Source organism: Nicotiana attenuata, unplaced genomic scaffold, assembly GCF_001879085.1.
Source record: "Nicotiana attenuata strain UT unplaced genomic scaffold, NIATTr2, whole genome shotgun sequence".
In the NCBI taxonomy this organism is placed as follows: Eukaryota; Viridiplantae; Streptophyta; class Magnoliopsida; order Solanales; family Solanaceae; genus Nicotiana; species Nicotiana attenuata.
In genome coordinates this window covers 28,031-38,565 of record NW_017671398.1, presented here as the reverse complement: position 1 = coordinate 38,565, position 10,535 = coordinate 28,031, and the positions used below count along the sequence as shown (strand labels likewise).

The 10,535-nt window shown below is 35.0% G+C and overlaps 1 protein-coding gene across 2 annotated transcripts; it reads right to left on the bottom strand.

The window, feature by feature from the left end:
- Positions 1-1,298: 1,298 nt before the first annotated feature.
- On the bottom strand, positions 1,299-6,427 carry LOC109208044 (protein trichome birefringence-like 41). Of its 2 annotated transcripts, none has more exons than XM_019371045.1 (5): positions 5,883-6,427; positions 3,794-3,965; positions 2,763-2,938; positions 2,517-2,675; positions 1,299-1,774 (listed from the first exon to the last, which is right to left on the bottom strand). In XM_019371045.1, exons 1-5 carry the CDS (start codon positions 6,137-6,139, stop codon positions 1,480-1,482), a joined length of 1,059 nt encoding a protein of 352 aa, XP_019226590.1. In that variant the 5' UTR covers positions 6,140-6,427; the 3' UTR covers positions 1,299-1,479. The 2 variants fall into 2 exon arrangements, with proteins under 2 accessions (XP_019226590.1, XP_019226591.1); XM_019371046.1 differs by lacking the exon at positions 5,883-6,427 and adding an exon at positions 4,086-4,196.
- Between the last annotated feature and the right edge of the window lie 4,108 nt (positions 6,428-10,535).

The window sequence follows — 10,535 nt, the reverse complement described above, 5'->3', positions numbered from 1 at the left end:
GTGCTTCACTGAGATATGACACTCATTTCTTGGGGGAGGAGTCATTGAACTCTGTATATTTCCTTCGAGGATCAAATTCCGCTACTATCTTGTTCTCGGGATAAAACTTATTCTAAGTGAGTCCGAGGAGGACATGCGTAGCATATATCCTCACTTGTTCAGCACTCCAGGTATGATTTTAGACCCGTTCGAGGACGAACGTTTGTTTAAGAGGTGGAGAATGTAACGAGCCGACCGGTAATTTTGCTTTCTAGAACCTCGTTCCCCTAAATAAGACTCCCCGTATGTGCTTCTGCTGTTTTATGACTTGCGGGGATAGTTAGTTTGAGAATTTGGAAAGGTTCGGGTTGAAATTGGAGCATTTGGTTCCTTAAGTTGGCCTTAAAACGTCTCATCATGTGATCTATCCACATGTCATAGTCAAATTTTACCAATACACTAAGTAGATATAATTTTTTGAATTATATTAAGAAAAATCATATTAATCACAGCAGCAGAATTTAGTTGCCATAAACAATTTAATAGCATAGAGATATGAGGATTTCCCCCTTTCACTGAAACAGGGGCGGATCTACACATTAAATTAACCTTGACACAGAGTATGTATAGTTATATAGAAAATTTGAGAAAACGTATAGAAACTTACAAAAGCACCCATTGGATAAAAAGTCTGATGGGTGCTTTGGTCGTGGAAGAGCGCTGGAGGTTTAAGAAAGTTAAAGGGCGAGGGTTCGATTCTTTTACTCAACAAGGCTTTTTAAAACATGCCAAGTATTTCTGTTTTTTTTCCTTATATTATCAAGCTACTTTCTCCTTTTCTTTCTTTCCAGTTTTCACCAACCACTTTTTTTACCCAATACTATTTCTTTTTAAAAAAAAATTTCGGTGATTTTGTTTTATCTTTTCTTATTTTACAAAATCTAATTCACTACGAAGGAAGAAAAAGAAAAATTATTCCAAAGACTCGAAGGGAGAAACCCATAAATGTTTTTTCTGGTCAGTTGCGTTATCCATCATGGTTTTACGACGTCCTTAATTAATATTAATACTATGTGTTCTCTTGTTATCATGTTCAAATAGTTATATTTTTATACAATGTGATTGATAATAATTTTATGCCAAAAAAAGTTCAGCACCCACGAACTTAAATTCCTGGATCCGCCACTGCACTGAAATTGTATTTCTTGCAATAAGTCTTGCTGTAGCCTCTAGTCTCCATTGGCAAATTGTTCGTTCTCTTTTCTGTTTGATCAATAAAAATCAACCATCTCTTGGTGGTTTTTATAAAAAAGGAGAAGAAAGATTAATAACTGCATTTGTTCTACAGATAGCACCAAATAAACATGCTAAGAAATTGTTGCAATAATCTCAACTTTTCACAGGACGTCCTCTGTTAATGACCAGTTCTTCTCTTATCAGTTGTATGTGACAACTTAAGTGTTTGAACAATTTAATGAGAGAAAAATACTGAATGTTCAATTAAGAAACAAGGTTATATAATATTTGGTTCCAAGTATCAGGAACTCCAGCTAGACACCAATGGCTGCAATCCATTCCTGTTCTTCCACCCAGCCCATAAATTGAAGGATGCCCATCCTTACGCAATAGGCAAAGGTTTGTGACATCAAGCAATGTCACTGGCTTCTCAATTGTGCTCAATACATTCTTCAGCACTGTCAATGCTGGTGGCAGGCCTCCTGGATATGTCGATCCACTTACTGGTTGCCTCTGCCCTAAGCACGTTTTCACGCCTGGTTGATTCCAATCAGTACCACTGTTGTTTAAAGTAAGAAAAAAATTGGTGAGAATGATCAAGTAGCAGTTTCATTTCTTGCATGACTAATGAATTAGATTGCTTTTTGTCTTTGACATGAACATAGTATGGTAATAGATCTTAGGGTTATTTTCTCGGATGCTTATTCAACTTTCAATTCATTATACCAAAGTCACAAAACTAACAGAAAATAAAAAAAAAAAATGCAAAAACGGCTAAATTAGGCCCCCACCAAACTAGTAGACTTACTTCAATACCTTATAATATCCAAGTGGCACCATGTAAAATAATAAAATACGTTTTCTGACTCACTTAAAAAAAATTGAAGAGAAACAATTTCTATCAGATGGAGAAAGAAATCAGGTATTATGTTGGAAAATGATTTTTTTATTTTTTCAAAAGTATCGCATGGGTTATATAAGGTGAGTTCTGATATATATGACTATATTTATATGACAATTTTATACATTTGTCTGCTGACTTGTGTATTTTGCGACTGGATTTTTTATTCTTTGTTTTCTATTTTACGTGATATATAAGTAGAGTTGAGTAACTTTTCCGTTATAAAAATTAGCCTTATAAATTTGATGCAATAAACTGAAATTAAGTGAACATTCATGAAAATTACCCTAGATCTTATGTAAAAAGCTGAAACGGGTGAATCAGATCTTGAGTACTTATTCCTAGTGAGATTAGACAAAATTATGCTAACTTTTAATTGGTCAAACTCTGTAGCACTTACTTGTAATGCGATGGGGAAATTCCTTGAAAGAAAACCATAGTTTTTGCAGGATCAATATTTGTATCAATCCACTTAGCCCATGTAATCAGTGCTTTCTCGAAAGCAACCACACGGTCCATGTCTTTATAGTATTGGCCTCCTATTTCAATAAAATCCCATCTGCAAAAAAAAAAAGGCTGTGAAGTTTTTTATTTTGAATTGTGTTGTGCTAAAATGACAATAAGCAAAAATAGTAAGAGAGCTAACGGCTGAGTGGCTCCTCTGCGATTCCACCAATGCCAAGTGTTGAAGATAAGCATGTCAATTCCTTTCCACAACTTGCCACCTTCAATTGAGTCTAGTTTCAAGATTCTGCCTTTTGCTTCCCTCACAACGTCCACCAAATACACACTCCGATCCAACATTACGTCAATTCCAAAATCCTGAAAAACACAATATGTTTATTACTTAACAATTTATGTAATGTTGCAAATTGGCCAAATATATGGATGATCCCCTAAATTTGTCTGAATTTATTATTTAGACACCTTGTTATTTAGGGGTCTAATCCTTGATGTAGTTGAAAAATATAACTATAAAAGGCCTCATTGGCAATCTCTCAACAGAATAAGGTGCGCAAATTTTTAACACGCGCGGTGGCATGGCAAATAAGCCAATGAGGTTACAAAGTTAATATGATTGGTCATTGACACTTGTAGCATGTGTTGAATGTTCATATTTACTCCAACCATTGCTAAATGTTTAATCGAGGAATACATCTTCCATTAGCTAAGATACGTGGACTTCCACTAAAAGAGCCAAATCCTTCGCTTACGAGAAAGTGAATTTACAGCCTGTTTGATAAAGTTTTTATGGGCCAAAACTGTTTTTTCCAGCCAAAAGTTTCTAAAATTTAAGGTTTAATTTTTGGCTAAACTTTTAGAAGGAAAAAAGTATTTTTGGATAGAAGTAGAATCTGTTTTTGAGAAGCTGAAAAAGTAATTTCTTCCAAAAAGTATTTTTTTTTTAAAAGCATTTTTAAAAATATATACTAATTAGAAGCACTTTTTAAATGTTTTATCAAATACTAATTATTAGCCAAAAGTATTTATGAAATCAATTAGTCAAATATTTTTATGGAAAATACTTGTAACACTAAGTGAAGGATAACACAAACTTGCAACCTAAAATTTCTTTGCCTTCCTGCTAGTATTATTTTCCCTTACTTGTCTCATAATGTTGCGTGAACGTATTAAGGAGCAAATGTCTATCTAGGGAAAATAATAAAGAAACATTACCAAGAAAGTGAAAATAGAGACATCGCCAACTCTAGTTGCGTTGTAATTGGTCTTAGGAACTGATGTGTAAAGAAGGCATACGAGTGATTGCCATTGGTTTCTGCTGAGAGAATCTCCCACGAACATTATACTTTTCCCTTTGAATTTCTGCAAGAATGCCCCTCCATCAAATCTGCATAGATAAGTCTTTTGATTAACCCACTAGTAATCGATAATTTGAAAAGACAATAAATTAAATTATCTAAGGGTTTATAATCCTACTCAGCCTAGCAATAATCGATAATTATCCTACATTTTCGGATTGAATATTAGATTACCCTAGCGACTAGAGCATAGAAGCATTTAATTTTGACAAGATTTTGTGTATTTTAGAAAAGAAAAATTATGTGTCTAACCCGAATAAGATAATAAGTATTTCTACCCAGTTGTCCTTTTTTTTTTAAAAAAAAAAAATCAAGAATTTCCATAGGTTGGTTAGAGATTCCAAAGCTCTTTAATCAAAGCTTATAGTGACAGTTCAGCAAACATAATAAAATGATTACTCCATCTTACAACTGGAAATTTGAAAAAGAAGTGAGAGGGGCCCTACAACAGGAAACAAAGTATAGTAACAAACATCCTAGACCCTCACCAGTGTGGCTCGTGGCATTGTTAAAAAAATTTATGTAGCTTTGTTATTAGCACATGGGAGGGGGGATCCATGTCAGCTATGTTACCTGTGTGGCAATCTACGATCATATTGACTAAAAGTCTAAAATATGTCATTAAGTAATTAGATTCGGAGATTCACATTTTGAACAGAAAATATCGAATGTAGGCTCAATTATATCTCACTTAAATGTCTCAATTAATTTTTACTTTTAATTGAAAATTTTGAAAAAAGAGTGATTAATGACATCTTATTTTCTTAAAGTAATCAACACTAAATTGACTAATACTACATTAAACCTTGACAAAGGGAGGCAAAAAGGAGCACTTATTGGGGCGGAAACAGAGAAATGAAAAAGCCAATTACTGGCAACGCAAAGATTGTATTACGGTATTCGAGATTTCCATTCAAAAATCATTAGTAGGATTTAGGCCTGCCACTTTTCTGAGGGGTGGGTCACGGGTCACGTTACAATTTAGAAACATTTATTCACATGATCACCTCCATCAATTCTTTCAATCTACCCTCAAGCCCCCCATCACTTTCAGAAATCATTGTACATTACTCATTTTCACACAGATTGTAATTAATAGCCCGTTTGGCCAAGCTGCAAAAATCAGCTTATTTTGAAAATTGTTTTTTTCAAAAGTGTTTTTCTCAAAAGTACTTTTGGTGAGAAGCAGTTTGTATTTGACTAATTAGTTTGAAAAGCACTTCTGAGCTGCAATTAGTGTTTGGCCAAACTTTAAAAAACTGCTTCTAAGTGTATTTTTCTCAAAAGTGTTTCTCAAAAAAGTAATTTTGGAGAGAAGCTACTTTTTTCTGCTTCTCCAAAACTGCTTCTGCTTCTCCTCAAAAGCACTTTTTTTCCTTCCAAAAGCTTGGCCAAACACCTCAGTTTTTGGCCAAAAGTGCTTTTGGCAAAAAAAAAAAAAAGCACTTTTGGCCAAAAAGAAGCTTGGCCAAACAGGCTATAAGTGGCGTTTGGAAATAAGAATTGTGAAATTCTGGAAAAAGTAAAAGAGAATTCAAGTAAAGATATTCAAAATTAGAGTTGTGTTGGACATAAATACAATTTGAAGCTGTTTTTTGATTATTCTTTTTTTTTTGTGAGTGATTTGAAATGAAATTCTTTTTTAAAAAAAATTGTTTTTTTTTTGCAGTTTTTCAAATACCAAAAAATTCCAAAATTTAACTTCAAGTAAAATTTAAAAATTGTATGGCTAAACATTGATTCTAGAAAAAAAAATTATGACCAAACGGTCCTTATGCATCTTTAGATAAAAACAATTCAAAAACAAGAATCAAATAAAATTATTTGTAAATTTATTTCAATGACTTGCTTGTGAAGGAAGCAGTGGCAGAGCCACGAAATTCCAAACTTCACCACTAGGAAGTAATCTGTGTAGAAAAAGCATAGAGATAGAGAGATAGAGTTACCTCTTTAAGGAGCAGCCATGGGGTTGCCATCTGTACTTAAGGTAATCTTGATCAGGACGGCCATTCCTTTGGCAGTTGAATTCATGTTCAATGAAAGGACATTGTGTTGAATTATAAAGAGGATAAGTTTCATCTTCAACCCAACTTCCTTCAAAAAAGTTGCAGCTCTGTTGTGGATGTGCATTTGAATGGTGAAAAAGAAGCACAAAAAGACTTATTAGAGTACAAATGAAATTCCAGCCACCCTCAAAGCCCATGTTTCTTATGATGGCTGTTTCTTAAAGAGAGAAACAGAAGTAGAATTGCCTATTTGCTACTTCTCTGTGCTTTTGTATGTCTATTTGCATATGTATATATATATGCTCATAAAGCACAGAGAGTAGATTGCTAAGATCTAAGGGAAGATTATTAGATGGAGTCAGAACTTTTCTGAAAACAAAGTAAGATGTATGAATAAGTTAAAAATTGTAAGAAAGAGAACCTTTGTACGTTTCTTCACATAGTTAACCAGTAGATTGCCAATATCTGATGTTTTGTTTTTTCACATATTTAACCAGAGTAGGAAAAATAACAGGACAGAGAAGTAGATTGTTAGTATATGCAAATCTACTTGTATAAATTTTTGGCTCCATTACTAACATTTATTACTTTTATCCTTTGAAGATTTTACCTGTATAGTCCCACTAATAGCCTGTTTGGTCAAATCTCTTTTTGCTCAGAAGTGTTTTTTCCTTTTTTGACAAAAGTATTTATTAAAATTTAAGGTGTTTAATCAAATTTCTAGAAGGAAAAAAGGCTTTTGAGGAAAAAGCAGAAGCATCTTTTGAGAAACTTAAAAAAAAATAGCTTCTTCTCATTTTTTTTTTTTAAAATATACTTTTAAGAAAAACACATTTAAAAGCATTTTTTGAAAGTTTAGTCAAACACCAATTGCTACTCAAAAGTCTTTTTCGAATTAATTAGTTAAACACAATCTGGTTCTCACCAAAAGTACTTTTTTGAAACATGGGCTAAATTACTAAAAGTACTTTAGTTTAGAGTAATATTTTTACAAAATTACTAAAAATATATTTTCATTGCCGATTACAAGACATTACTTGAATAGACATATTATATTTCTCAACCAATAATATAATACTCCCTCTCGTCCACTTTAAGTGGTTTTTTAGTATTTTTTTGTGATCCATAATATTTGATTTTTACAGATATCAAGAAGTAATTAACTTCTTCTTTCCAAAGTTGCCCTTGAAGTAAAGAGACTAGGAGTAGTTTGTTATATTTTCAATGAGCAAATTAAGGATAATATGGTCAATTTTATTGTTGATTAATGCTAAAAGATAAATTTCTTAATATGTGTGAAAAGAGCCAAAAAATTACTTAAAGTGGACCGGAGAGAGTATAATTATTGCAAAAGTTAATTTACATACATATCATCATATTATGAGCCCGTTTGAATTGGCTTATTTTAAGTGCTTTTAAGCCAAAATAGCGTTTAAGGCATTTTGTAGTGTTTGGATAAAGTAAAAAGTGCTTTTAAGCACTTATTTTTAAGCTAAAATGACAAAATTAAGCCAAAAGCCAAAAGATAGAATTCCTAACTTATGGCTTTCGGCTTAAAAGTCATTTACAACAATCCCATCCAAACAGGTTTAGAGTAACAGAGGCGAAGTCAGGATTTAGAGCTTATGGATTCGGGGTTTTAGTCATTTTAAGTTACTGGGTTCTATATTAATAATTTTTGCATATTCGATGAATTTCTTAAGACAAATACATGGTCTAGACCAAAAACATTGGGTTCAGCCGACCCCGTAGTGAATGGCCTAGCTTCGCCCTTGTATAGTAAAGTAAAACAAAGTGCATTAAAGAAAGATGGCTTCCTCTTTGAAAGTAATAATTTTTAGTGGTTCTTTTCTTTATCTAACAACTTGTATTCTATCAAACACTCTCTAAAAGAGAACAAGAAACGGAAGAATATATGTATTCTAACAATATTGTGATGACCCAATAGGTCATCTTATGATTTAGAACCAAACTCTGTGTTTCGAAGCCTTTAGAACCTCATTCTAGTCTTCCACGATTTGCGTACGCAGTCCGGGTATTGACCCAGAAGGCTTATATGCTAAAAACTGATAACAGCAAGAATTTTTGCCTTAAAAGTTAATTTTAGTTGATTTCGGTCAACGTTTTGAGTAAACGGATCCGGACCCGTATTTTGACGGTCCCGATGGAACCAGGGTGTATACCCAAAATCGAATTCGAAGGTCCCTAGCTTGAGCTATGAATTTTATTGAAAATTAAGAGTCTGAAAATCTAATGGTTTTTAAGAATTGATTGATGTTTGGCCTTGTTGATACCGGGTCCGTATTTCGATTTCGGAGCCCGGTACAGGTCCAATATAATATTTATGACTTGTCTGTGATATTTGAGAGAAAAGGAAATGGTTTGACGTGATTCGGACGTTCGGTTGAGAAATTAGAAGTTTCAAAGCTTTCTTGAAAATTTCATTTTATTTGGTGTTAAATTTGTAGTTCTAGGTGTTATTTTGGCGATTTGATCACGCAAGCAAGTTTGTGTGAGGTTTCAAGACTTGTGTGCATGTTTGGTTTGGAGCCCCGAGGGCTTGGGTGAGTTTAGGATAGGCTACAGGGTGTTTTGAACTTAGAAAATCTGGGTTTTTTCTTCAGCTTCAGTGTTTTCTGGTTTCCTTCGTCGCGACCTGTTGATAGGCTATAAGTAGGCCGTTTGCTATTGCTATAAGGGCTGCTCGCCTGTACAACTATTATTTGAATGAAGTGAAAAGTTCTCACGCAAACGCGAAGGGTGAGATGGGGCTGGGCGGAATTTCTTCTTCGCGAACGCGGAGCGATGGGGGCCATACGCGAACGCGACTAGCTCAACGCGAACGCGAAGCATTTAGGACCCGGGGGAGGGGTCAGTCATTCTTTCTACGCGAAAGCGAACACGAAGGCCAGGGGGCATAGCCTTCGCGAACGCGGAGAGGGATTCGCGATCGCTTAAGCCTAGTAGGCTCAGCTCTTCTCGAATGCGACATTGTCCTCGCGAACCGATGAACACTGTCGCCCAGCTATTAAACAGTCCCATTACGGGACTTAACCCTTTTTTTCAAATTTTCAAAAGCTAGAAAGCCTAGAGGCGATTCTCCCAAGCTATTTTCTTCCCCAAAGTGTCGGTAAGTGATTCTAACAACTTTCTTTCAATTACCCATTGCATTTCATGAATTTTCAACCTAAAATCTAAAGTGTTCATGGTAGAATTGGGGGTTTTGGGTAGCAACTAGGGATTTGGAAAATTGGGGATGTAGACCTCGAATTGAGGTCGGATTCCAAAACCAATTATATATCCGGGCTCGGGGGGTGAATGGGTAAATGGATTTTGTCCGAACCTCGGATTTTGACCAAGCGGGCTCGGGGTCGGTTTTTGACTTTTTTGGGGAAATTTTGGGAAATCTAAATTTATGCATTGTAGTTGATTCCTTTAGCAATATTTGATGTTATTGAGTTAATTGTGGCTAGATACAAGTGGTTTGGAGGCGAATTCTAGAGGAAAGGCCCGATAGAGATTTGAATTGACTGCGGAGCAAGGTAAGTGTCGTGGTTAACCTTGGCTTGAGGGATTAGGTATTATTTGCCTATTTACTACGTGTTTGAATGTTGGATACAACGTATAGGTGAGGTGACGAGTACCTATGCGATGTTGTCGAGTCATAGCATGCGATTGGGTCTCATTCTTGTAATTGTTACTTTCCTCGGTTATATTATCCATGTTTAGACTATTTAAATCATTATGTTGATAACTATTATCATGTTTATGTATGTTGGTATTGATTGAGTATTGATTCAAAGTCGAGGTTGGTATTGTGAAACCAAATGTTGAAGTAAGACTTCTTCTAGATTATTTCTATCTCCCTATTGTTGTTGTTCATTGCTTTGGTGAGAGAGAGTGTTAATGCACGAAGGGTGATGCCGTGCCATATTTTGTGAGTGTTAATGCACGAAGGGTGATGCCGTGCCATTTTGTGAGTGTTAATGCACGAAGGGTGATGTCGTGCCATGTTATGAGAGAGTTAATGCACGAAGGGTGATGCCGTATTGTTTCTATTTGATTCATATGGTGAGGTTGAGAGTAAAAGCACGAAGGGTGATGCTGTGTACCTTCTTTTACTGTGGTTACTTGTTCCTATTTGTTCAAAGTATATCGGTTAATCAAAGTGCTTATTTACTGCAGTGATCCTTTATCTTGTGATTCCCCCAGCATGTCCCCCTCCCAATATTACTTGTCTTGTTTCTCTTATTGTTGTTATTGGTATATATATTGTTATACTGCACATGTTGATTTGTCGGTGTCTTGTCCTAGCCTCGTCACTACTTCGCCGAAGTTAGAATCGACACTTACCAGTACATGGGGGTTAGTTGTACTGATACTGCACTCTGAACTTTCTGTGCAGACTTCGATACTGGTCTGAGCTGATTCTGAGGATAGATGCTGACTTTACTTGATTGTAGACCCAAGGTAGACTTGTTGGCGTCCGCAGGCCCTGGCGTCTCCTTCTATACATTCTCTTTCATATTTCTTTTGTTTCGAAGACAGTTGTATTTCTTTCAGACATTTACTTGTAGTTAAATCTTTGAAGTT

Coding starts and splice junctions, on each gene's coding strand:
- LOC109208044 (XM_019371045.1), bottom strand. CDS start 6,139: ATGGGCTTTGAGGGTGGCTGGAATTTCATTTGTACTCTAATAAGTCTT. Junction 3,966..5,882: donor CATGGCTGCTCCTTAAAGAG/GTAACTCTATCT, acceptor TTATCTATGCAG/ATTTGATGGAGGGGCATTCT. Junction 2,676..2,762: donor CGCAGAGGAGCCACTCAGCC/GTTAGCTCTCTT, acceptor TTTTTTTTGCAG/ATGGGATTTTATTGAAATAG.